Source organism: Rhinopithecus roxellana, chromosome 17 (genome assembly GCF_007565055.1).
Source record: "Rhinopithecus roxellana isolate Shanxi Qingling chromosome 17, ASM756505v1, whole genome shotgun sequence".
NCBI lineage: Eukaryota > Metazoa > Chordata > Mammalia > Primates > Cercopithecidae > Rhinopithecus > Rhinopithecus roxellana.
Window position 1 is genome coordinate 55,319,442 of NC_044565.1, and position 27,379 is coordinate 55,346,820.

General features: G+C 52.4%; 1 protein-coding gene across 7 annotated transcripts in view; it reads right to left on the reverse strand.

Annotated features, from left to right (window-relative positions):
• TPO (thyroid peroxidase) overlaps window positions 1-27,379 on the reverse strand; it is a 132,720-nt gene that overhangs the window by 16,224 nt on the left and 89,117 nt on the right. For 2 of the 7 annotated variants that reach the window (XM_010386095.2, XM_010386096.2), the window contains exons 8-14: window positions 25,602-26,120; window positions 18,094-18,352; window positions 14,053-14,223; window positions 8,639-8,876; window positions 6,486-6,694; window positions 5,936-6,106; window positions 2,800-2,931 (exon numbers count right to left, since the gene is read on the reverse strand). In XM_010386095.2, coding sequence (XP_010384397.1) covers window positions 2,800-2,931; window positions 5,936-6,106; window positions 6,486-6,694; window positions 8,639-8,876; window positions 14,053-14,223; window positions 18,094-18,352; window positions 25,602-26,120 — 1,699 coding nt within the window. The remainder of the gene's footprint in view (window positions 1-2,799; window positions 2,932-5,935; window positions 6,107-6,485; window positions 6,695-8,638; window positions 8,877-14,052; window positions 14,224-18,093; window positions 18,353-25,601; window positions 26,121-27,379) is intronic. The other 5 variants (XM_010386099.2, XM_010386098.2, XM_010386100.1 and 2 more) reach the window with 4 other exon arrangements.

The window sequence follows — 27,379 nt, forward strand, 5'->3', positions numbered from 1 at the left end:
ACATTCACAGAGAGGAGCTCAGCTGCTTTCCGCATTATTATTATAAACCCACGAAAGCCGATTCAGAACCCTGCTCAGGTGAAGCTGGTGGGACATATCCTTATGTCATATCATATCCTTATGATATGAGGCCTCAGACACACAGAGGGACTGCCCTGGGAGGACATGGGGAGAAGTGGTGTCTGCAGCCAAGGGGCGAGTCCTCAGGGTGAGCCAGCTCTGCTCTCACCTTGATCTTGGATTTCAGCCTCCAGGACTTGCTGAGAGATAAATCTCTTGTTCAAGTGCCCAGTCTGCAGGGCTTTGCTGCGGCACCCCCAGTCTGCAGGGCTTTGCTGCGGCACCCCCAGTCTGCAGGACTTTGCTGCGGCACCCCCAGGAAATCAATACAGTTCCTTTAACTGCAACGTTAGGAACAAAACACAACAAAAGCAGAGCTCCCTCCATAATTACATTGACACCTAAATCTATGTGTGTTTCTACATCTAAACTTACATGGGGATACCTATACCTAAATCTAAGTCTATTCTTTTATACCTATAGGTGAATTTATATCTATATCTATGTATCTGCATCTGTACCTATATCTACAATTGTCTATATCCATAATCAATATCCATATGCACACCTGTATCTAAATCTAAGTCTGTAAGTCACTGTGGAGACAGGAGAAGCCCTGAGCACCTGCATATTAATCTCTCAGACCTGGGCCCTGGTGCACAAAATGGTCTTAGGCTCATGTGCTGCTGGCCCTGGTCATGGTGCAGGTGTTCGAAGGGGGCCCAGGAGGAAGAGAGGTGGTGTGCAAGTTCTCTTAGGCACAAATTCATCTCTGGGTGCTCTCCTAGGGCTGTTCCTGACCTCCACTGCGCCTCCTTTCTCCATCCTTCTGTGGGTGAGTCCAGAAGAAAACACTGGGAGGGACGGAGGGTGGTGGCTTCAGCTGGAGGACAGCAGTAGGTGTTTTCTGGGGTCCCACGGAGCCATCTGACAGGGTGAGATATTACCAAGAATACAGCAAGTGCTTCTGGGCTGCAGTGCAGCAAAACTGCAATCTTGATGTAAATGTCCCACCAGCTTCACCTGAGCAGGGTTCTGAATCGGCTTGCGTGGGTTTATAATAATAATGCGGAAAACAGCTGAGCTCTCTGTGAACGTGGCAGCTTCGCCACCTGGCTACCTTTGCAATTCACATCTGAACTGTTGATTTAAACATTTTATTTAAAAACCTGAATGCAAGAGCTGCTGTTTCCAGTTTTCCATGACTGAGAGTGGTCTGGTTTGAAATGAAGAGAAGATATGATTTCATATGGAGAAAAAACATGAATAAAACCAGAGGCTGATAAAACAATGAGTATGAGGGGGGAATGCTGTGCAGAGAGGACGCCTGAAACAGGGTGGGGTGTGCCTGACACAGGAGGGGGTGCGCCTGAAACAGGAGGGGGTGTATGCCTGCCACAGGACAGTGGGGTGTGCCTGCCACAGGATGGGGTGCGCCTGCCACAGGACGGGGTGCGCCTGACACAGGAGGGGTGTGTGCCTGCCACAGGAGGGGGTGTGTCTGCCACAGGATGGTGAGGTGTGCCTGACACAGGAGGGGGGTGTGCCTGCCACAGGAAGGGAGGACACGCCTGTCAGGCGGATGTAGCTTCAGAGCACCAGAAAGAGCATCCCCGGCCGCTGAAGGCCCCACGCAGCCGCGATCTGGCCATCTTTTTTCAGACTCACTCGCTTCTTGACTGGCCTTGACCTTGGCCCTTGTATCCTTCGCCTGAGGAGCTGAGTTTCAGCAAGAATCCTATTATTCCAGCTTATCAGAATCCCCTTAATGAAGTTGAGTCATGAAGCGTTTTGCACTGACCCCTCTCCATCCTGACTGGACATCCCAGCTGCCTTTGCTGCATTTGGGCCTTGCACTTGGTTCTTTCTGGAGACCTCACTCCCCTATGACAGTAGCTCAAAGGAATTCTGTCTGTAACTCGAGTCTGGTGAATAATTATTTTTCTATAAGAGTTGGGAGTCAACTATTAACACAAATTCCCGGCCAGCTACGGAGCGGCTGTGTGAGCAGGAGCGTCTCGCCCTCTTATCACTAGTGTCCTTTTGTATAAAATGAAGATTAAAGATAATGCTTACTCAAGAGCCACAATTTTCAGGGGAGTAAATTCGTCAAAAGTTTGGGCATATCTGGCACCTAACTTAGAGGCAGCGGTGAGGAAGACGCTGTCCCTGATCTGAGGGCAGAGCTAGGGGACTGGGCAAGGCCATCCGAGGTGGATGTTGAGCACCCAGGCCCCATACAGGGCGGGGACATCCAGAGGTGGGGGTGGGCGACAGGCAGGCAGCTGTGCTGCTGGCCCTGGTCAGGGTGCAGTCGGGTGCATTTGGAGGGGGTCCAGGAGGAGGAGAGGTGATGGATGGGTCTGTATTGAACGCTGCCTCTTTCATAAGTTTTGTGTCTTGGGGGTGATCTAGGTTGGGTATGCAACTGTGGACCTTGTCTGGAAATGCGTTCTGGCTGCTGCCCCCAGCCTCAGCATGCACCAAGGGTCTCTGCACAGACAGCAGACATGAAATGCATCCTCTGCCCCCAGCACAGCGCAGACGCCCCTCGGGCACAGCGCGGACGCCCCTCGGGCACAGCACGGACGCCCCTCGGGCACCTGGGCTTGGTGTCTTATTCATCTCTGCCCTTCCCAATCAAGATGGTGATTGACAGTTGCCTAACTTGAACACACTTTTCTTCGTTTTACAAAAACTCGCAAATAGATGGACAGAGAGGGAGGGGAGCAGACTCACCTATGCAGGTTCTCCCATCGTCTCCTAACTCGTAGGGGTCCGCGCAGAGGCACTGGAAGCCGCCTTTGGTGTTTCTACACCTCGCAGAGGCGTGGCAGGGTGGGTGGGTACCGTCTGCACACTCGTTCACATCTGCCAGACACGAAAGGCCACACACCTGAGAGGAAGCAGCCGCACCCCCTTCTCTCCCATGTGACACCCGTTCTGGGAGGTGCTTCTGTCTGGGGAGGTCAGCCCTTTGCCTGCCACCCCACCCGGTCTAGGGGAAACCAGGCACCACCTCTGCTGTTGTGTGGCCACCCCCTGCTCCCTGCACATCTGAAAAGGTGATGAGGAGAAGACGGATGCACTCTGGCCGTGGGCTCTGAGCCTGCAGGGAGTCCACACACTGGGTCTCACTCAGGCCCAACTCACAGGAGCCTTCCTGGAGGAAATTAGGGTCTGCCTGGGGTAGGGGAATGTGGAATTTGGCCAAGTGCAGGACACAGGGGCAGGAAGGAGCCAGGGTGAGGGTGGGGCAGGGTCTGCTTCGCCCAAGCAGAGACTCCCAGCTGGCTCAGATGCTCCAGGTCCTCTGAGAGCAAGGACTGGGGCCACCTGCCACCGCCAGTGAGGATGGTGCATCCCCTCCTGCTCTCCCTGCACGCGAATCCTACATCTAGTCCCTCATCCCCTAGGCTTCTATTTCCAGATAACCTGCTGTACATTTTGTTCAAATAATGTTCCTTTTCTGGCCAATTTTAGAAAACAAGCAGGAGCGTGTCACAGGTCTGCTCCACACGCCTCGTGTGTGTTCTCTGAATGGCACAGGTGCTGTCAGTGCTGGGGACACATGCTTTTCCAGGAGCTGCTCTGTCTGGAGGGAACAGAGCTGGCCTGGGTGCAGTCTCTACCGAGGGCCAGGCTGGGGACAGCAACCTGCCTGCACTCCTGGGGTTCTGGTGCTGACGACACCCCCAGACAGAGCGAAGGTACTGGGAGGGGTGGAGGGACTCTCCCCAATCTCACCACTGAGTGGAAGAGCCGGGGTCCACATAGGCCACAGGGACTTGTCCCCCGACTCGGCCACCCCAGGACGATGAGAATGTGCGAACCTGGGCAGCACCCAGGCGACCCAGTGCCGGAGACCTGCGAGGCCTTGAGGTCAGCTGGGGTGGTCTGCTGCCCTCCTGCTCCCAGGTGAGGGGCTGCATTGGGTGGGACTGCCCACTCCTAACTCAGGGCTCTGGGGTCAGGGGGAGTCTTGGTCCCAGCTGGTTTTCTCAGTTACAGAATGGGTATCATTATGTCTGTTGTGAAAAACGGGCATGAAATCAAACATGGTGCTTATGACAACTAGCAGGGTGTTGGGGATATCTCAGGCTTTCTAAAGAGTACAGTCTTTAATAATGACATTATTGATAATGACAACCATTCTATAAGAGTATAAGAAGCCGGGTGCGGTGGCTCACGCCTCTAATCCCGACACTTTGGGAGGCTGAGGTGGGGGGGTCACCTGAGGTCAGGAGTTTGAGACCAGCACAAAATCCCGTCTCTACTAAAAATACAAAAATTAGCCAGGTACGGTGGTGGGTGCCTGTCATCCCAGCTACTCAGGAGGCCGAGGCAGGAGAATCACTTGAGCCCAGGAAGCAGAGGTTGCAGTGAGCAGAGATTGCACCATTGCACTCCCACCTGGGCGACAGAGTGAGACTCTGTCTCAAAAAAATAAAAAGTATAAGACAAGGGTAAAGAAATTTCAAGGGATTGGAGCTATTGACTATTGGCCACTGTTAACTGTCTGTATCTTGCAGCAGCTATTGAAGTGTTTTATGTATAGGTAACCATGTCAAGGCTGTTAAACATAGAAGGTCTTTCTTGGCTAAAGCTGCCCCTGGAACCAGCCCCTCCTGCATCCCGCTATGCAGAGCTGTGAAGCACCGGAGCTGTGTGAAGGCATCTGCAGCCGCCCCTGGGGTAGGGGAGTGTCTTGAACTGGCCTCAAAAGATTCTTTCACCTGGGTCTCCCAAAGCACTGGCTCCAAGACTCTTTCATCTTCTGAAAACTCTGAGAAAACTGAAAACTGTGGATTTTGCTTTTATTTTTACTTGCAAACCAGCCAGATTCTTGCACGAGACCCTCTTTTTCTTCTGCGGTCTAGGTTAGTGCAGCTCATAGCAGCAGCTCACAGGAGGTTCTGTGTCTGATGTCAGTTTTCCTCCCCTAAAACGCAGTCCCTGAAGGCAGCTTGGCCTTCTAAAGATTGCTAGTGAGTGTTGTCTGAGCAACCTTCCTCCGAGAACAGCAGCCATTCCTGCTCCTGCCTGCCCTGACCCCACTGGCCCATGAGACCAGAGCCAGCAGGCCAGGTTTTGTTGCAGGGCGTTTCTGAAGTAGCTGGAGGACACAAGCTGCTCCAACAGGACGCCCCAGCCTCAGGAGTTGCACCCAGAGAGCTCTTTCTGTCTCAGAACAGTCAGTGGGGGACTCTCATTCTGCTGCTCCCCACAGAGGGACCCCAGTACATGGCTCTTCCCCTGGGAGGCTCTGTTGTCCAGCAAACCTGCTCCCAGGTGCCTTGGGCTGACACCCGCTCAAGCCAGGCCTATGGGAGGAGCAGGTGGAGATGGCCCACAGCTGTCTTGCCTTTGCCTCCCCACCCTGCTCTCAAGTCACCGCTAGGAGCCCGCACCTGTCTACACCTAAACATGCAGGAGGCTGGGAGTGAAACCAGCGACTGGAGAAGAAGCAGGCATGGGCTTCGGAATCAGCCACCTGTGGGAGGCGGAGGCGGGACTAACTCTACGGGTTTCTGGAGTGGAGACGTTTGCTGCCATGTTTCCTTTGAGAAAGTGGCCCTGCGAGTTCACCACAACTTTGCCTGGAACTCATGAACTCCTCTTTCTCTTCCCTCACAGGTGACCCCATTGGTCACGATTCCACGTGCCTATTCTGAGGCCTCACTACCTAGAAAGAGGCCAGCTGGGAACAGGCCAGCCAATGGGAGAGCCCTTGCTTTCTATCCCCAAATTGCTCCTGGGAAGATAACAGTTTCAGAAGCATCTTTTGGCGAATAAATTTTCAATGACATTGCATTGTTAATTTATATCGGAAACATGCAGATGTTTTGTAATTGTTATTGAAGAAAGGACTGACCTTTGCAGAGGGGAGGCTGGAAATCCCATCCTTCCTGGGTGCAAGTGAGTTGCTCGTGGCCTTGGAGCTCATACCCGTGCCGGCAGGAATACACCAGCACACGCCTCCCAGACTCCTCACAGTGCACAAAGTCCCCATTCTCCACGCTCTCTGGGAAGCCACACTTGTCGTCTATGAAATGTGGACAGGTTGACATGTAGTCAAACTACGAGAAAAGAAAATCACATACCAACGTCCCTGTCACGGGCACACTTGTGCCCTGGAGGGGCTGGTGCCGAGGCTGGGGAGCCCTGCTGTGGTCACTCACTGAGCACCCACACAGCACACACGGTCACCTCCCAGGTCGGGCCCTGCTGGCTCCCATTTTCTAGGTCCCCAGCTCCTTTCTCACTAAAGAAGGGTTCTGCCCGCCCCAGGAGCTGCCCTGAGGGTGTAAGGCAGGGCGCTGTTTTCTAAACAGTGAAAAGTTAACTCAGCTCCTTGGGAAGACAAGGTTTGTTTGATGAGATGCACGTGCTGTAAGGTGGTGTGAGAAGAGACCAAACGTCACCTTGAGGAAAGGTCTCCCTCCAGGCCTCCAGGTTCATGCCGGGGATGCTGTCACAAGACTCAAAGTCTTCGGGGAATTTTCCGACTTGGAAGGCGTCCACGGGCACCCTGGTGAGGCCGGTGTTGTCACAGATGAGCCGAGACAGGGAGTGCTTCTCCAGCTCATGCCTCTGTGCATCCGTGAAGACGTGGCTGTTCTCCCACCAAAACCTCCAGGGAAGGAGACAGAGCATAAGTTCACGGTGCATGCAGAACCCCCAGGGCAGGCACTCAGGACCAGCCACCCGCTGCTGTGTGCTGCTGGCCTCCCCTGCGGCGTCTGCCCAGACCTCCAGCACCCACGGCCGCGCAGGTGCAGGCGCTGAGGACCTGAAGGAGACGCGGAGGGGCAGCACAGCGTGCACCTGGCTCTCTGAACGAGCGGCGTCAGATGGAAGAGGGGCTCAGAGCCACTTCGTTTGTTGACTATGAGAATCTATTTTGCTGCATTGCTGTTATTTGGGGTGCAATGCTGTGTTAAAAACAAGAATAATTACAGCAAATTCAGCTGCTTTACAGGGTGCTGCTCTCTAGTCTGAAGTCAGCATGCCCTGCACGGTCTCTCTACCTTCAGCTTCTTCCTCCAGGCCATGGGTAATCAAGAAAATTGCAATGTGAAGAAATGAAGTCCCACTTTCCTCTCAAAATATGAAAATCGTTGCCAAAGCCCCAGGAGCTCCTGGTCTGAATGCCATAAAGCATGCATTTCCCCAGCCACAGAAAGCTCTTCTGCTTCCCATCACGGGGATGAATTCCTCTTAGAACATCATAAAAAAGAGGCCCCACTATATGGAAGTTAATTGACCCCATTTTTGCATTGGGGAGATATTTGGTCATAAATACACAGGATGAGACATTGCGGGCACCACCCCAGGCATCTGCCAGCTGCCTCTGATTTCAGATGGAGCTTCAGCCATGGGTGGCATAAAACACGCTTGGGAGACACACATATGGGGCAAGTTGGAGAAATCCTCCCCCTTCTGAGCGAGTGGCTTCCCATGTCCCAGAGAATTCCAAACGCACGTTGACTGAAGACACAGCTATGAGGGAGACAAGTTCATCTGGTGATTTCTCCCCAGGTGTTCGTAGCTCTTTGAAATGCTGCATCTCAGAAATTAGAGACAAAAGTCATACTGGGGAAAGGACAGGAGCCTTGGCGTGTGGCAGGTGCACTCTCTGGGAAGAGCACAGATCCTTTACAACAAAAATCTGACCTTGGCACAGTGACTACCAAAAAGAGAGACAGAACTGGATAGGTAGGGAACTGGATAGGTAGGGAACTGGATAGGTAGGGAACTGGGTAGGTAGCGATGTCTTTAAAAGCAAAAGAAAACATTTCCCATTGTTTTTGTCTGTGTTGTTCCAAAATCCTAACACTGGTGTCCTGTGCACCTGCTTCTACGGGGGGCATGGACTTCGAGTCAGACGGGAACAGGATCTGGCTCTGACTCCCTCCAGTACAAACCTCCACATTCCAGGTTGAACTTGAGGAGAGAGCAGACATGTACGAGGCAGGCAAAGCGGGACCTCAGCTTTCTGCTACCGGCAAGCACCTCTGTGTGCAGGCAGGGGCTGGGGGGCCAGGAAGGCCTGTCCAGCCCAGAGGCATCCATGAGCACCAGGCATAGCCTGTGTCTGCGCCTGAGTCACTGTGCACCTCTGTGCTTTCCTGGGCATCGTCAGGGCACGTGGGGGATGGGATGCAGTCTCAGGGCTGTCATAAGTGTGTCACAATTTGTTGTTGTTAGGTGCCTGTTGGCTCATGTGGTTGGACCTGGGAAACAGCAGTGCTGGCTCCCAGTCTAAATGCTCATGTGGTTGGACCTGGGAAAAAGCAGTGCTGGCTCCCAGTCTAAATGCTCATGTGGTTGGACCTGGGAAAAAGCAGTGCTGGCTCCCAGTCTAAATGCTACGTGCTTTGTACTTGCTTCATTGTTATGAAAACACAGTTCTAGGAAAAGGCAACTGTGGGGGGGAGAAACAATCTGATCAGCTTACGTAAGAGTTGAGCGGTGGAGCCAGCATTTGGATGCAGGTCTGGCTGGCTTCAGAACCAGTGCAGACCACCTGCCTCTGTGCAGAACAAGAAGGAAGATGCTCCAGAGAGGGACCTACCAGTCTCCGTCCCGCAGAGCCTTCATCTGCTTCCCAATGAGACAGGCAAACAGGGGGCCTGTCCGAGCCCTGGGGAGGAAGTTCTCAGCTAAGCCTCCCAGCCAGACGTCGATGTTGTCAGGATGCTTGTACAAGTCCAGGATTTTGGCGGCCACGCTCCTGCTGGCGATGGCTGTGCTCAGGTCAGCGGGGGTCTCCAGGCGAGGCAGGCCACAGAACTCCCTCCACTCATTGTAACCTGCACAGGGGAGAGGCTGCGTGGTTTCTCTCACAGACCTGAACCTTTGTTCAGCCCATCTCGCTCATGCCATGGTCCCCGAGATGGGAAGCACAGCAGGGCAGAGTCCCGTCCCACCCTGTGACACTACCCGGCCGTTTGCCAGGCTAGGATATTCCAGCTCAGAAGCCAGAGCTCTTTCTGTAGGGTTTGTTCATAAAGGAGCTGGAGACAGCAAGAATGCTGAGTCCACGACATTTAAGTGCATTCCTGTTATCGCCCAGCCTGCACTTAGTTCTCGCCTCTCCAGAGCAACCGAGACAGCTCTGCATCCTCTTCAGAGTTTACCTCCCACAATGACATCAGGAGCACACACAGAAGCCAGCACACACACTCTCTTGCTCTCTCTCTCTCTCTCTCCCCCCCGCCCCCACGCACAAACACACACACACACAAAGGGACACACACAAATATCTTTTTCTGTCTGGCCAGTCATCTCCATATTGAAGACTGGAGACCTCTTCTTGCTGGGAACCCTGGTGAACCCCTGACCTCTCTTCTCACTCCTCCTCCTGCTCGCTGCCTAGGCCTGAGCTGCTCGCTGCCCAGGCCCTCATCCATGGTCTGACTCTGTGGCTGCACCTTTGCCTGACACTGGTGCCCCTCCCTGTGACCCGCTCCTTACATCCACCTTCGTCCCTCATCCACTCCTCTTGGTTCCACTGTCGCCTCCTCCAGAAACACTCCCTCCTCAAGGCTGGGCGACCCTCACTCCCGTGGGGTCTGATCAGAGCATAGTCCAGGGCCTCTGCTGCTGTCTCTGCTCATCCACCCGCCCTGTGTGGTGCTTTAAGCTAAGACTGTCTGGTTCTATCCTCAGCACCCTGCCCACCGCAGGCTCCCAGCAGAAGTCCCGGACACGTGCACGCACAGCAACATGTGAGCACTGGGCCGGTTCCCCCAGGGGCAGTGAGGCTTTCACGGGACAGAAGGCCAGGCCTTGTGGTGTCTCATGTTTAGACCAAACAGAACTGGGAGAAATAGCCAGGCATCCTTGTTAGTTTGGGAAGGGGATGCCCATGTGACAAAGAGACTCATGGAGCCAAGGGGTGGGAACAACTTGGAAGAAGACAGATTGGAGGAACGGACAAACTGGAGGAGGAAGGCATGAGCGAGATTCAAAATCTGAGCTTTTAGAGGCTGGGTGCGGTGGCTCAGGCCTGCAATCCCACCACTTTTGGAGGCCGAGGCGCGTGGACTGCCTGAGGTCAGGAGTTTGAGACCAGCCTGGCCAACATGGTGAAACCCTGTCTGTACTAAAAATACAAAAATTAGTCAGGTGTGGTGGCAGTCACCTGTAATCCCAGCTACTCGAGAGGCTGAGGCAGGAGAACTGCCTGAACCTGGGAGGCGGAGGTTGCACTGAGCCGAGATTGTACCATTGCTCTCCAGCCTGGGCAACAAGAGTGAGACTTTGTCTCAAAACAAACAAACAAACAAAAACAAAAATAAAAACACCCTAAGCTTTTAGAAAACTGCTGTCAGGTGCTATTGAGTCCATTTCTTAGAGGGCTAAGAACCATTTCCCTGGTTAACTGTCAGGAGGAACCAGTGTGTGTCTGACTCTTGTGCTCCTAGAGTTACCCCCCTTGGCTGGCCCCACAGCCCTGGTGCTGCTGCATCTGGCAGGGGATCCCCTGATCCCCCATGAGAAGCTGCTGCAGCCTGACTCCTGCTGTCTGCAGTGGCTCTGCTGCCCTGTGATCTGCAGAAACTACTCTTGTTTTCTGTCTCCAGATGGGCCATCCTGGCCCTTTCATCAAAGCCACCAGAAGGTGCTTTGCCCCGTCAAGAGGCACCTGTGTCCCTCCAACTTAGCACCTCCAACAAAATTTCATCTTTATCACACAATCTACTTTAGCCTAGACCATCCCAAACATACCCCACGAATTTCTCAGCTCCAGTAACAGGCAACCTGTAGACACTCGGTTTATATAGAAAACACAGATGCCCATTGCTTGCCACAGGGCTTGGGGGACACAGCCGTTATTTCATTAAATATTTACTAAAAGAATGCACTTATTTTCAGACTAGTCAAAAACAAAAATAATGAGCAAATTAAAGTTCTAAAACGAGGAGAGAAGGTTTCTATACTGATGATTTAGACCATCGTCAAACTGTTTTAATTAGTACAATAAAAACATTTCCACACCTGGGGGAGATTGACATCTTAATTTTAAAAAGAAAAAACAACGAAGTTAGGAGGGCATTTTCCTTTCTTATTGCTCTGAGAGGAAACATATTTGCATCTTTTTCCAACTCTAGAGGGAAAATGTGCAAGGTCTGGGAAGGAGGTAAAGACATGGAGGGCTGAAGCCCTTCCCAGCTCCAGAGGCCACAGAGCCTGGAAGAAACAACATCACTTCCGATGTCCCTGCCTGTGGGAGCCACCGCAGTAACAGGAATGCAAAAAAGGTGTTTTTGTTTTGTTTTTCTGAGATTGAGTCTCGCTCTGTCACCCAGGCTGGAGTGCAGAGGCATGATCTCGGCTCACTGCAACCTCCGCCTCCTGCGTTTCAGGCAATTCTCCTGCCTCAGCCTCTCAAGAAGCTGGGATTACAGGTGTCTGCCACCACGCCTGGCTAATTTTTTGTATTTTTAGTAGAGACAGGGTTTCACCATCTGGCCAGGCTGGTCTTGAACTCCTGAACTTGTGATCTGCCCGCCTCGGCCTCCCAAAGTGCTAGGATTACAGGCATGAGCCACTGTGCCTGGCCGCAAAAAAGTGTTTTGGGGAAGGTTGTACATCTTATATTCACTGTAAAGTACAACAAACAATTTCAGGGCGTGGCGGAAATCATCATCCCAGCTCAGCTTGCTGAGACACGAGTGTTTCTCTTTTATCTAATGTAGCCTGATCAGATCTAATGAAGCATCTGCTGGGTTTGTGGCCTTTCTGGTGCATCGATGCCTCCAGTTGCTGGAATTCAGACCTGGGGAAGTTGCCCAAACTGTCTGTGTGTCAGTCTCTCAATCCATCTTTTAGAAAGTGATCGCAGTCTGGCCTTCTGCGGTGGCTGGGGTATAGAGTGCTAACACACACAGTGGGCTTCACACTGTAGGCCGCAGGGACCCGCGTGGCAGCTCTTACACTGCTGTGTCATGACTCCTCCTGTGTGCTCACACCAAGCACTCTCGTGTATGCGTCCCCAACACTCAAACGTGAGGTTGACTCTACTGTCCTGGGCACTCAGGGAAGGAACTGGGAACCACACAGGTTAATTAAGAAATTCATCCAAAATTGAACTCCTCAGGTCCAAACACAAGTCTTCGGAACACAAGTCGGGCTGTGTGCTGGTCTTACTCCTGTTCCCTTCCCACCAGGCCCTTCTGTCCTTGTCAGCATTTATTTGCCCAAACATTCATTCATTCATTCATTCATTCATTCATTCATTCATCCATCCATCCATTCATTCAGTGAGGGTTCCCTAAGCACCTGTTCTGTGCCAGTCAACGGTTCTGGGTGCTGGCGACCACAGCCCTGAAACACAGCCCTTCCTCCTGGGCTTATGATCTTTGGGGGACCCACAGGCCAGTGGGAACGTGGATTTTCGCCTTTGGCCACATTTCAGTTGGTGAAAAGTAGAGCAGACAAAGGTGGGGGTTGTGAGGGCCGAGATGGGGTCGCCCGCTCTCTGGTGCAGTTAGCTCAGGGAAGTCAGCAGTGGTAACATGAGGAGGTCAAGCTGTGGGGCCTGAGCAGGGCCAGCAGCAAAAGGGGTCCCAGCCAGAGGCAAGGTGTGTGTGGGCATGTGCTGGGTATGTGCTGGGCATGTGTGGGTGTGTGCTGGGCATGTGTAGACAGGTGTGTACTGGGTATGTGCTGGGTGTGTGCTGGTCATGTGCAGGCATGTGTAGGTGTGTGCTGGGCATGTGTGGGTATGTGCCAGGTGTATGCTGGGCATGTGTGGGTATGTGCCGGGTGTGTGCTGGGCATGTGCGGGCATGTGCAGGTGTGTGCTGGGCATGTGCAGGTATGTGCTGGGCATGTGTAGACAGGTGTGTGCTGTGTATGTGCTGGGTGTGTGCTGGGCATGTGCTGGGTATGTGTGGGTGTGTGTTGGGTATGTGCTGGGCGTGTGCAGGCATGTGCTGGGTATGCGCCAGGTGTGTGAAGGCATGTGTGGGCTGTGCTCCATGAGCTCTAGCAACAAGGAAGCAGCTGTGTTTGGGTGCAGGGAGTGAGGGGCACAGTGCATTATCCTGACACACATGGGGCCCCTTCTGCATCCTCCCAACTCACGTTTAGTCCCCAGATATTCACAGCCTGTGTGGTTGCGGATCCCAGCCCTTCCAGATGCCACTGGTAAGGAAGACAGTAATGGGGGAAGGGCCAGGGGACAGAGGAAGGCCCAGGGATGTGGCAGAACAAGACCTGCCAGTACTGTCCATCTCACATGTCACCCACGCACAATAGGAGGGCACCTCCCAAGCTCCCAGGGTGCATGGAGAGAACAGAGCTGCACACAGAACATGAGGTCTCGGGGGATTGGGCCTGGACAGGTGCTGCAGGTTGACCAGAACCACCTAGAAGCCCAGAGGAGGGAAGGCTGAGGTGGGCCTGAGGTCAGGGAGTTGGGCACTGGGCAGGTCAGGCAGGAGGCTGTGGGGTGGGGCCTGGGAAAGGCAGGAGCCAGGTCGGGTGTAGGGAGCACAGGGGGCTGCTGGCCTGAGAGGAGCAGCCACTCCCACCAGGGGCCAGCTTGGACCAGTTAGCTCACAGCAGTCCTGATGTGGTGGAATGATCTCTGCAGGCCCCAGGATCTCGCTGGGGGGAGGGGAAGGAGAGGGGGGCACTCTAGCCATCCCAGGAGCTTCCCGGGACACCAGACGCAGACCTGCCATTGTCTGCCCACGCAGCGCCTCCTCCCTCTACTAGAAGCGGGTGTTTCTCAAGGTCCTAGCTCATACGTCCCTGGGAGGTTCAGAACCACCCTCTTTGGGCCATTTCTCTCTCTAAGAAAAGCTGGAGGCGGCCTCTATAGCTGAATGAACTGGGGTCCTTTAAGAGCCATTGCTTAGAAGGCATTAGATTTGCGATTGTTTTACTTTAAATCAGTCTCTCTAGCAGCAGGTTGCTAACTCGGCAAACCCTGCAGCAGCTGCATGAGGTGTGCAAGGGAAGGAGCTGGCAGACCTGGCAGCCCGTGGTCCCGGCCCCTCTGCAGGTTGATGGACGCCAGATCCAAGGTGCTGGAATTGGACAGCACAAAGAGCCTTTCCGTCAGTTCCTCGTTCATCAGCTGATCCTGCACCTGCAGTTTGGCTGGTCTTGCAAGAAGGCCTCGTATTAGTGGGTCCAAACCACCTGGAAAATACCATGCGCAAGGCAAGGGCAGTTCTCGGCTCAGTTCTAGAGAAACAATAATATCTCAATCTTGTCCTTAGCAAATCTTTGTGTAAGTTCATGAATTCCGCTTGTGTGATTCCAGAGTTTCCTGAATGTCCTCAGGACACTGCCCTTGCTGGCGGGTGAACCACTGGGCTGGCACTGACGATGTGGCTCATGGGGGATGGACTCTCAGAAAGGAAGGGGCCTGGAGAAGGAGTCCACCAGTTTTTAAAGCTTTTTATTTCTTAGCAACAGAAAGATTACAAGAAAAAAAGAAGCATTTGCTGAATTCTAACATCCAGAACAGTGAAAGGAAGACTCAGCTTAGCTGAGGGAGTGACCAGGGTGCCTGGGGACCACTGTTCCTGTCGTTTCCAAAGGCCCCGTGTGGAAAAGCAGGCCCCACCGCCTGTCAGGGTCCCTCTATCTCAATGGCGTGTGAACCCACCACTGCATGCCACCAGTCTTTAAAGTTTGGCCTTAGGATGCCCAAAAGGAAGACTTAGGAATCACGATGTGCATCATCCTGTGTGGGATGAGCTGGGTGTCTTCAAATGTCAGGCACCTGCTGAGGGCCGGGCCAGCCCCTGCCTCTCTGGTGCACTGTGCATGACTCAGCTCTCATCTAAGCAGGTATCGCCAGACACACTGCCGCACCCCTGCCCTCCCCGCTCCCCACTACACCTGGAGCCGGTCAACTTTTGAGTCAGGTTAGAAGCTCCCAGCAAGACATACAGAGTACTGGGAAAGGAATATAAAGAAAAAATGCGGAAGCTTAAAAATAACCCTTCCAAAAAACTAATTGGGGGAATAGGTTCATTTTCTTCCAAATAATTAACTTCCAAAGGTAACCCATCATTAGCATTCTAAAGATGAGGGTGCTGATCATAACTGTAGAACAGTTTAGCCTTTTATTTTTATTTTATTTTGAAATGGATTTTCACTCTGTTGCCCAGTCTGGAATGCAATGGCGAGATCTCAGCTCACCTGCAACCTCTGCCTCCCGGGTTCAAGCAAGTCTCCTGCCACAGCCTCTTGAGTAGATGAGACTACAGCCACCTGCCATCACGCCTGGCTAATTTTTTATTTTATTTTATTTTTATTTTTAGTACAGACAGGGTTTCACCATGTTGGCCAGGCTGGTCTCAAACTCCTCACCTCAAGTGATCCACCTACCTCGGCCTCCCAAAGTGCTGGGATTATAGGCATGAACCACCATGTCTGGGCCCAGTTTAGCCTTTTAAAATGCTTTAAACACATTTATTTTCCCCACAGATATTAAAAACCTTGCGTAGGATCAGCAAGTGTGCCCATACAGAAGGTCTGCATGGCTGTGGTGAGTCATAAGACAGAAGGGAGAACTGATGAACATCGATAAGAAATCCCCAATAAAATACCAGCAAACCGAATCCAGCAGCACATCAAGAAGCTTATCCACCATGATCAAGTCGGCTTCATCCCTGGGATGCAAGGCTGGCTCAACATACACAAGTCAATAAACGTAATCCATCACATAAACAGAACCAACGACAAAAACCACATGATTATCCCAATAGATGCAGAAAAGGCCTTCGACAAAATTCAACTGCCTTTCATGCTAAAAACTCTCAATAAACTAGGTATTCTTGGAACGTATCTCAAAATAATAAGAGCTATTTATGACAAACCCACAGCCAATATCATACTGAATGGGCAAAAACTGGAAGTATTCCCTTTGAAAACTGGCATAAGACAGGGATGCCCTCTCTCACCACTCCTATTTAACATATTGTTGGAAGTTCTGGCCAGGGAAATCAGGCAAGACAAAGAAATAAAGAGTATTCAATTAGGAAAAGAGGAAGTCAAATTGTGCCTGTTTGCAGATGACGTGATTGTATATTTAGAAAATCCCGTTGCCTCAGTCCAAAATCTCAAGTTAATAAGCAACTTCAGCAAAGTCTCAGGATACAAAATCAATGTGCAAAAATAACAAGCATTCTTATACACCAATAACAGACAAAGAGAGCCAAATTATCAGTGAACTCCCATTCACAATTGCTACAAAGAGAATAAAATACCTAGGAATCCAACTTACAAGGGATGTGAAGGACCTGAAAGGAGAACTACAAACCGCTGCTCAATGAAATAAAAGAGGACACAAACAAATGGAAGGACATTCCGTGCTCATGGACAAGAAGAATCAATATCGTGAAAATGGCCATACTGCCCAAGGTTATTTATAGATTCAATGCCATCCCCATCAAGCTACCAATGACTTTCTTCACAGAATTGGAAAACACTACTTTAAAGTTCATATGGAACCAAAAAAGAGCCCACATTGCCAAGAAAATCCTAAGCAAAAGGAGCAAAGCTGGAGGCATCACGCTACCTGACTTCAAACTGTACCACAAGGCTACAGTAACCAAAACAGCATGGTACTGGTACCAAAACAGAGATATACACCAATGGAACAGAACAGAGGCATCAGAAATAACACCACACATCTGCAACCATCTGATCTTTGACAAACCTGACAAAAATAAGAAATGGGGAAAGGATTCCCTATTTAATAAATGGTGCTGGGAAAACTGGCTAGCCATATGTAGAAAGCTGAAACTGGATCCCTTCCTTACACCTTATGCAAAAATTAATTCAAGATGGATTAAAGACTTAAATGTTAGATCTAAAACCATAAAAACCCTAGAAGAAAACCTAGGCAATACCATTCAGGACATAGGCATGGGCAAGGACTTCATGTCTAAAACACCAAAAGCAACGGCAACAAAAGCCAAAATTGACAAATGGGATCTAATTAAACTAAAGAGCTTCTGCACAGCAAAAGAAACTACCATCAGAGTGAACAGGCAACCTACAGAATGGGAGAAAATTTTTTGCAATCTATCCATCTGACAAAGGGCTAATATCCAGAATCTACAAAGAACTTAAACAAATTTACAAGAAAAAAACAAACAACCACATCAAAAAGTGGGCAAAGGATATGAAAAGACATTTCTCAAAAGAAGACATCCATACAGCCAACAGACACATGAAAAAATGCTCATCATCACTGGCCATCAGAGAAATGCAAATCAAAACCACAATGAGATACCATCTCACACCAGTTAGAATGGCAATCATTAAGAAGTCAGGAAACAACAGATGCTGGAGAGGATATGGAGAAATAGGAATGCTTTTACCCTGTTGGTGGGACTCCAGTTCAACCATTGTGGAAGACAGTGTGGTGATTCCTCAAGGATCTAGAACTAGAAATACCATTTGACCCAGTGATCCAATTACTGGGCATATACCCAAAGGATGATAAATCATGCTACTATAAAGACACATGCATATGTATGTTTATTGCAGCACTATTTAAAATAGCAAAGACTTGGAACCAACCCAAATGTCCATCAGTGATAAACTGGATTAAGAAAATGTGGCATATATATACCATGGAATACTATGCAGCCATAAAGAGGGATGAGTTCATGTCCTTTGCAGGGACATGGATGCAGCTGGAAATCATCATTCTCAGCAAACTATCGCAAGGACAGAAAACCAAACACCGCATGTTCTCACTCATAGGTGGGAATTGAACAATGAGAACCCATGGACACAGGGCAGGGATTATCACACCCCATCTGTCATGGGGTGGGGGCAGGGGGAGGGATAGCATTAGGAGAAATGCCTAATGTAAATTATGAGACAATGGGTGCAGCAAACCAACAGGGCACATGTCTACCCTATGTAACAAACCTGCACGTTGTGCACATTTACCCTAGAACTTAAAGTATAATAAAAAAATAAAAATATAAAAAATGAAGGGCGACTTCACGGGGACCAGCTGCAGGGACCGCACTCACTCACCTCCATGGAGGAGCGTCCATGGGCTGAAGAAGGCCTCGTGCAGCCACAGCCCGGGCAGGTCGGGGTGCTCCTGGAAGCCAGCGTCCAGCCTTCTCACCAGCGGGTGGATCGTGGCATGGCCGAAGCGGAAGGCGGCCGTGGAGAACACGTTGGACACAGTGGGGTTGGCGGTGGAGTCATAGCCTTCATAGGGGCCCACGTACTGCTGGAAGGCCTCAGGTCCCAGGATGCTGGGGATGTAATCCCTCAGGGTGATGATCTATGCAGAAAGGAAAAGCGTCTCAGTGAGGCCCAGGATACCAGGGGAAGGTCGCCTCGAGTGGCAGTGGAGAAGAGCATCTTCCTTGACATCCCCAGGGAGCTGGACTCCTCTCGCCTTGCAATAAAGGCCTCAGCTGAACTTCTCAGAAAGGCGTTCTTGTTGATTTTTTTCATGAATATTCAGGAGGTGCGTTTATAGGGCTGACTAGAGAGCCTCCCTCCCAGGATGGTGATGGGGCTGGCAGTGGCAAGAGACAGCGTCTCTGTCAAGCCAACAGTGGTCACCGGGCCAGGCTGGGCAGCTCGACTCCTGGCTGGATGACTGACAACGGGGAGCAGTTCCTTTTTCTACAAAGCAACAATACCTAATTCCTAGAACCTTTGTGAGGATTAAATCAAAGCATGTTGTTTGGCACAGAGCTCTGTCAATGGAAAATTACAGTGCAATCACAGGGCCTGGAAATTACAATTTGACACATGGCCCCAGGAGAATTACGTACAAAGATTCTACTTTCAGGTTTAACAGTGTTTCTTTCAGACAGAATAATCAGTCTCAAATTGTTTTGGTATTTAAGGGGAATATTTTAGTCAATAAACTACATCCAAATGAAGCATAATGGGCATAATTCTAGAATATGAATCTTCTCTTTTAGCTTACCAGTTTAGGAAGGCAAGCAGATTGTTTAAAAATAACCAACATTATTTACACACTTGTAATATGTTCCTTCCGGGTGCCAGAATGCATTTCCTAAGCACGTAATTTGGCCCTTCAGGGAGACCAGGGAGAGCTATGAGTCTTGTGGGGCCTGGGCGTTTACTGAGGGCGCACCTGCTCCCCGCTGTCCCGCTCCACCTCAGAGACCTGGACAGACAAGAAGGAAAAGGCGGCATCCAAATGTTCCCCAGTGGGGTTTCCATCCCTGTGCTAGTTCATCCATTGGTGAGAAGCACCCCATGCTATGGGTCAGTATCCCAGAGAGTAGTTCTGACTTCATCCTGCAAACAGCCTCTCCACCTCAGCCGCAATTTATGTGGCAGCGTTTCTAAACCACACAGGTGTCCTGGGGGCTCCTCCTAGCCACATGAGGTCCGTGTGCTTCCCACATTCAGAACTCAGGCAGCACCTTCCGCTCCCTGGAACATTCTTTGGTTTCTTCTCACTACAATAGAAAGGAAAAGGCCTCTCTCTCTTTAGCCCAGAGACGGAGACAGTTTCTTTCTTTCTTTCTTTTTTTTTTTTTTTTGAGACAAAGTCTCGCTCTGTCACCCAGGCTGGAGCACAGTGGCTCCGTCTTCCGGGTTCACGCCATTCTCCTGCCTCAGCCTCCCGAGTAACTGGGACTACAGGCGCCCGCCACCACGCCCAGCTAATCTTTTGTATTTTTAGTAGAGATGGGGTTTCACCATGTTAGCCAGGATGGTCTCAATCTCCTGGCCTTGTGATCCACCCACCTTGGCCTCCCAAAGTGTTGGGATTACAGGGGTGAGCCACTGCGCCCGGCCAAGACAATTTCAAATTCAACTGCAAGCTATTTTAAGGGAGACACCTCTTCCCCTTCTTGCCTACCTGAAGTTTGACTTGTGAGCCAGGGGATGCAGCAAGTACAGACAGAGAACTCCTGAGGCCTAAGCCTGAGGTTCCCAGCTCCACCCTTGCCCAACCAGCTACGAACAGAGAGCAACCCGTGCCCTTCATCCGAGCCTCGCAGACACCTCCTCGGGGTCTGATCTTGCCAGAGCTCTGAACAGCGTGTCTCTCCTCTTCCCCACTGGCTCCTCATCTGATCTGAGATGTACCCGGTCAGTGATTGGGCTCAGATACTGCAGCCTCCCCTGGGAGCTGTCGAGGTTGGGCAGAAGCACCCTTTGTTCTGACCAATAGGACCTTAAAACTTGAATCTTGAGTCGGGCGTGGTAGCTCACGCCTGTAATCCCAGCACTTTGGGGGGCCAAGGTGGGAGGATTGCTTGAGCCCGAGAGCAAGACCAGCCTGGGCAACAAAGTCAGACTCTGTTTCTACAAATATTTTTAAAAAATTAAAAATTAGCCAGGCGGGGTGGTGCACTCCTGTTGTCCCAGCGATGCAGGCGGCTGAGGTGCGAGGATGGCTTGAGCCCAGGAGGTTGAGGCTGCAGTGAGCTACGACTGTGCCACCGCACTTCCGCCTGGGTGATAGAGGAGGTGCCTTCTCAAAAAGAGAAAAAGAAAACCTTGAACCTTGTAAACAGCTCTCTGGAATTTTCATGGCGATTCTTGTGAAAATGCTTCTGGCACCTGTTTCCCTGGTCATGTGGAGGAAATGGTTCCTCTGAACTATTGGACCTGGGCAGATGCCATACCGTCAGACCTGGGCATCGTTGCTGTCAGGTGCCCTCCTGTCCACCTCCCAGGTGGGCCCCGTCTTCTTTCACTGCTGGCAGTGCCACGTAGAGGCCTTGTCTTCCCAAGCTGCTTCAAGCTGCTCCTCCATGTCTGCTCTCACCCCAGCCTCCTGGTTCCCACAGCCTCTGCTGAAGCTGCCAGGCGCTGACTTGTGACCACTCTCCATTTCTTGGCCTTCACAACTCACCAGTGAGAATGACTGAAAGGTCCACACTTGGGAAAATGGTGGGCGTGAAGGTGACGGGAAGCCAGGACCCCAGCATAGGGGGAGACCAGGACTAAGAGACTGGAGATGTGATGCTTGTCACCAACGGTGGGAAAGAGCCACGCAGCCCCTGGCACAGGCTCCTCTGAACCTCCTGACTGCTTTCAATGTCACTCACCCTACTCTCCGCAGAACAACGTCACTCAGTATTTTCTTAAACATGCCCTATTAGTCCAACAAGAGGCTCCCATGTGTTTGCTGAGGGTGCTCCAGGGAGGAGGCTGAGCAGGCACCCAGCCAGCACCCAGCTCCCCAAGGATGCAACACAGCCAGGCCTGGCTTGTGCTCCTCGGCAGGCAGCCCTGCAGCATGGCATACCTGGGCTTTTGCTCCTCCACAGGCAGCCCTGCAGCATGGCACACCTGGGCTTTTGCTCCTCCACAGGCAACCCTGCAGCATGGCACACCTGGGATTGGTCCAGCCTTGAGGCAGGGGCCTGGCTGTCCCTGCAGAGGAAACCCTGGAGAGGAACGGCTGGGAGATTTTGTCAGCCAACATTGGAGGCTGCTGGGGAATGGGGCCCTGCCGGTAAAGGGGTCTGGGTGGGGCAGCAACAGCACCTAGGTATTCTGAATGGGCAAAAACTGGAAGTATTCCCTTTGAAAACCGGAACAAGACAGGGATGTCCTCTCTGACTACTCGTATTTAACATATTGTTGGAAGTTCTGGCCAGGGCAATCAGGTAAGAGAAACGGCCTTTCTCTTTCTTTCCAGCCTTGGAAGCATGACTTTATCCATCTGCTCCTTTGCTCTGGAAGAGCAGCCAATCTGAAAAAGTACTCAGCTACAGCAAAGGTCAGCAGCCGAGTGGCCCAGGGATGCAGCCCCTGCCCTGAGACGTGGATCCGCCTGCCTAGGATGGGGATGTCCGGGGAGATCTGTGGTCCCGCCGGGGTCTGGTCGTACTTCCACACACATCCACAGAAGCAGAGCTTCTGTGGGTCCCTGGATATCTGGGGAAGTCAAGGCTGTGCTCCAGAAATAGGCCTGCTCTCTGATGGCCAGGGCCTAGAAAACACCCACGCCAGATGTTTACAATGTCTCTATCTTAAACTCCATGCAGCCTAGATGGCACGCCCAGACTCACCAAGAATGGCTACCTCCTCTCTGCCTCCCTCAACCTGTGCTGGGAAGGGTTTCCTTTCTCATTCTTTTCTTGTCTGTAGAACAGAAAAGTTATCGCCCAAGTAAGCATCTGATTGTGAGTTCTTGTTTTGTGACACACCGTAGAGCGGCTGAGGACTGCAGGGATGGAAGAGCAAGAGCTTCGGTTCCTCCTGGCAGGAAGCACGGCTTATGGAACCGGGGTCCTGTGGGATCTCAAGCCAGCAAGAGCAACTTCATCAGCCCTTCCTATGTGTGAGTCCCCCGAGAGGTGCCGGCTCCCAGGAACCAGCACAGAGGGCGGCCTGCAGATGCCTCCCAGAGACACCCACGGCAGAAGTCCTGTGCCCCAGGGCAGAGGGAGGGGATCGCTCTCAGCTGTCTACAAAAGAAATTAGAGAAGCCAAGATCCTCAGACAGGGGGTGGGGGGGTTGGGCCCTGACAGCTTAGAGTGGGTGTGGTGAGGACAGACACAGCAGCAGGGACGTGGTGTGGATGGATGCAAGAGGAGGGAGGTGGTGTGGATGGATGCAGCAGGAGAAACATGGTGTGGACGGATGGAGGAGGAGGGACGTGATGTGGACAGATGGAGGAGAAAGCTGTGACTCCCAGCTCTGAGTTGAGCCTTCCTGCCTCTTGCTGATGTGTGCATTAACCTGGCCCTGGCTAGCTCGTGTGTGTGTGTGTGTGTGTGTGTGTGTGTGTGTGTGTGTGTGTAGGGGGTTTGGGGGAATAAGAGAAGGGGGTGCTATTTCTCTTTCATAAAGTTGCCCTGGCATTTCTTTTCATTATCTAATGCTTTTCAGAAGAAGAGAGATTCAGATCACAAAGTTACCAAACTATGAGTCGATAGAACCAGGGAGAGAAAAATGAGCCTTCCAGGCCACTGCAGATCTTTCAAATATGGCTGGAAGTTACAGCCGTGGCTCTACTGACACGTTAAACACAACTTATTATTTTAATGTATCAAAGGTTTTTGCAAAAAGCACCAAAGAGGACCTATTAACTGAAAAAAACACAAAAGGAAATTCAAAAGTGAAATGTAAAACCAAGAAGAAAAGAACGTTCACATTTTTAAAAAAAGCAGAACACACAGAAAATGAACTGAGGAAGGTAAACATGAAACAGAGAAGAACACTTTTCCTATTGTTTGCTGCTGTTATTATTTCATTAATAATAAGAATAGGCAGCTGGGCGCGGTGGCTCAGGCCTGTAATCCCAGCACTTTGGGAGCCTGAGGCAGGTGGATCACTTGAGGAAAGCAGTTCAAGACCATCCTGGCCAACATGGCAAAACCCCATGTCTATTAAAAATACAAAAATTAGCTGGGAGTGGTGGCACGTGTCTGTGGTCTCAGCTACTTGAGGGGCTGAGGCAGGAGAATCGCTTGAACCTAGGAGGTGGCGGTTGCAGTGAGCCGAGATCTCACCACTATACTCAGCCTGGGTGACAGAGTGAGACTCTGTCTCAAAAAAACAAAACAAAACAAAACAAACACACACACACACAAAAGGAAGAAGAAGGAGAAGAAGAAGGAGAAGAGGAGGAGGAAGAGGAGGAAGAGGAGGAGGAGGAGGAGGAGGAGGAGGAGCAGCAGCAGCAGCAGGCAACCAAATGTCATTATTTCCAGGTCAGTGGGATTCTCAGAAATTTGGAATTAAACTATCTCTAATCTATAATGACAGGGCCTGGTAATAATTCACACCTCTAAATAATTCCAGGACTCCATGGAGAAGAAAGACAGCAGGATGTGTGACAACTGGGCGTTTCTCGCCCTGTGAACAGGCTCCAGGGATCCGAGGCAGCCTCTTTTCTCACAGCTCCCTGGGCTGGATGAGGTTCTCACTCAAAGAAGGTTCAAACCAAATCCTGCTCCTGAGGCTACAGCAGGGCCAGGACTTCCAGAATTATTTTTGAAATTTCTACTTCATTCACAAATTCAATATATATTTATGAAGCAACCTGGCAAATTGTGGGTCCTGAGAAAGAAAGAATTAAACAGATGAACATCGCTCTGTGGAGCTCGCAGTCAGGGAAGGGGCACGGAAGCAGCAAGGAAGCAAACAGGAGCGCCGAAGGCCTCAGGGGATGAGCAGAGGGGAGAGGGCAGCCGTCTGGGACCTGCTTCCCCAGGTGTGTGGTGGGAAGTCCAGGCTCAGGGAGACGAGGACCTGGATTCCACAGCTCAGCAGCTCCTGGGTTTACATTCCCCTTTGCACAGGGAAGCAGGAAAGTGTCTGAGTCGCTGCTTGAAAGCGACGTGGGTGCCTGATGATTTTTACTTCACATGGTGACAAGGTTCCTGCTTTCATTTCTAACACGGCTCCTCTCACCCACACAAGCCTCCTCGGTCAGGCTGATGTTCCCAGCCGAGCGCTGCTGTGTGGATGCGCACTTTAGGACAGTGAGCTCGTCTGCCGCGTTTGCTGGAGAAGCCTGCTGGCCTGCTGCTGCCAGCCCCTGTTCCAGGAAGCTCCAAGTCCCCTCACCACCCAGGAAATAAGAGTTAACGCCCAGCGCATGGGGGCTTCCCAGGCTCTCTGCTCTGACCTTTGGGGTCTGGACCCCAGTGCAGCGAAGGCTACAAAGTGGCAGGGGTGTGTGCTGCCTGGGGGCGGTCGGTGCCATGCACAGCCCCTGTGCCTCCTTGGACAAAGCTCCAGTGCCTCCTTTAGAACAGGATTGACGGGCCCTTCCCTGCAGGCTCAGGGCGAGAACTGCGGAGACGATGCCCAGGCTGCTACAGGGCCCGGTGCAACAGACACGCACATCGTGACTCTCAATATAAAACAGCCCATCCTTCATAACAACCCCGTGAGACCCCCAGAGTCAGGGACTGCACTTCTAGGTGTGTAAATGCTTTTCTCCATCACACAATTAATAAGAGGTCAACTTGAGTCTCCATTCAAGACCCTCTCATGCAATACTTAAGAGAGTCATAAAATGAAGAAAGGTTTCAAATAGACTCTAACTGCTAGTTCAGAAACCTCACACAGAGTCAGTTCTTCATTCTCTACATTGTCTCCGAAATACAAAAACACCAGCATCCCTGGTCCACCCACCTCCAAGGGTTGTTCTGGGAATTATTAAATGAGTTGAAATCTGTAAAGCACCTAGCCTGGCTGCGGGCACAGGGAAACCTGGGTGACCTGGCTGCCATTGTTGGGGGGCTGTGGTTATTGGTCTCTTGGTGGGATAGTCACCAGCCAGCTGGAGGGTAAGCAGGTGGGACAGAGGGGCCCCGGAGGGCCGCCAGCGCTGGAGTTACCCTTTGGCCCCTGCACAGGAGCTCACGATGACCCTCCACACACCCATGAAGGGCGCCCACCATGATTGCGCAACCACACAAGGCCCCACGACCTCGGGCTCACCCATGTGGGCGCCCATGATGGCTGTGCAAGTACCTGGGACAGAGAACCCACGATTCTGCGCACCGACATGAGGTGCCCCCCTCTGCATGCGGCCACCCAGGGCGCCCAGGACCACCCTGCGCACCTGGTGCAGGGCGCCCACGACCTTGCGCGCCTCCTGGTACAGGGTGTCCGCGCTCCAGTGCGCGTTGAGGGCCTTGAGCGCTGCGGCCAGGCGGTTGTGCTCGCGCAGCCACAGCGTGTGCAGCGCCGTCAGGGAGGGGACCTCGCTGGCGCGGCCGTCCCCGGCCAGGAAGCAGGGCCCGCGGGTCTCTCCGGGGATGCCGGGCTCAGACGCACAGGCCGCGGGCGCGCGTGGCGGCGCGAAGGGCAGGTAGGCGCGGCCGGAGTCCCGGAGGCGCGCGTGGACGCGGAGCAGCCCCTCGGCGCTGGTCCAGTTGCGCAGCTGCCTCTCCAGGGCCGGGGAGCTGCCGTACACGGTGGACGCGTCCAGGAACGAGGTCAGCCCGTTCATCTGCTGCCGCGGGTTGGCGGTGGACAGGTTCCCGAAGAGCGCGCCTTGGTCCCCGGTGCCACAGGCGGCCGAAGAGCGGTAGAAGGGCAGACAGGCGGTGCCCACGGCCGGCCGGGCCTCCTCCGGGAGCTGCGGGCAAAGGCGAGTTCAAGGTCACCCAGGGCCCCGCTCACCCTTTTTAAGACTCTAGAAGCTCGAGGCCAGCGACGACCCTGCAGCGCCGCATGTTTCTCTGCCCCTCTAGTCGTCTCTGCAGGGGTCGGTCCAGCCAGCCCCCCACCTCCCCCTGGCCTGCTCACTGGTGGTCTCTTGCCTGGAAGAGGCTGCAGGGGTCGGTCCAGCCAGCCCCCACCTCCCCCCCGGCCTGCTCACCGGTGGTCTCTTGCCTGGAAGAGGCTGCAGGGGTCGGTCCAGCCAGCCCCCCACCTCCCCCTGGCCTGCTCACTGGTGGTCTCTTGCCTGGAAGAGGCTGCAGGGGTCGGTCCAGCCAGCCCCCCACCTCCCCCTGGCCTGCTCACCGGTGGTCTCTTGCCTGGAAGAGGCTGCAGGGGTCGGTCCAGCCAGCCCCCACCTCCCCCCCGGCCTGCTCACCGGTGGTCTCTTGCCTGGAAGAGGCTGCAGGGGTCGGTCCAGCCAGCCCCCCACCTCCCCCTGGCCTGCTCACTGGTGGTCTCATTCCCGGGGAAGAGGCTGAACCCAGAGGATGCACCCACATCCTAGGAGTCCACATCTCCCTAAAGCTCCGATGCTCTTGGCCTGAGCCAGTCTCGTTCCTGCTCAGACCTGCTCTAGCTGCTCATGAAATCCCCGGTCTGATTTATTTTCTGACTTTCGGAAAAGCTGATCTCTTTCTTTCTTTTTCTTCTTTTCTTTTCTTTCTTTTTTTTTTCTGAGACGGAGTCTCGCTCTGCTGCCCAGGCTGGAGTGCAGTGGCCGGATCTCAGCTCACTGCAAGCTCCGCCTCTCGGGTTTACGCCATTCTCCTGCCTCAGCCTCCCGAGTAGCTGGGACTACAGGCGCCGCCACCTCGCCCGGCTAATTAAGGGCTGACCTCTTTCTTTCCAGTGCCACGGACTTGGTTTAGGAGCCCAATGAGCAAAGAGTCTCAGAGTTTTGTGGCCATCACTGTTTAGTGTAAAGGCAGCTAGAGGGGAGTAAGGAGACCTTGGGTGGGCTTCCAACTCTGGCTGTGGCCAGCTTCCATCTTCTCTTCTGTAACATGGAGATCTAAAACATTTTTCCAGATTTACAGGTTTCTTGGGAAGAGTCGCCCGTGCTGGATGTCGGGCAAGCTCTGTGGGTTGCAGAGAGCACGTGTCCTTTCCCTGGCAACTCCTCCTCCCTGGGGAGGTGTCAGGGGGCCAGGGCCTACTCTGCGTGTTATTAGA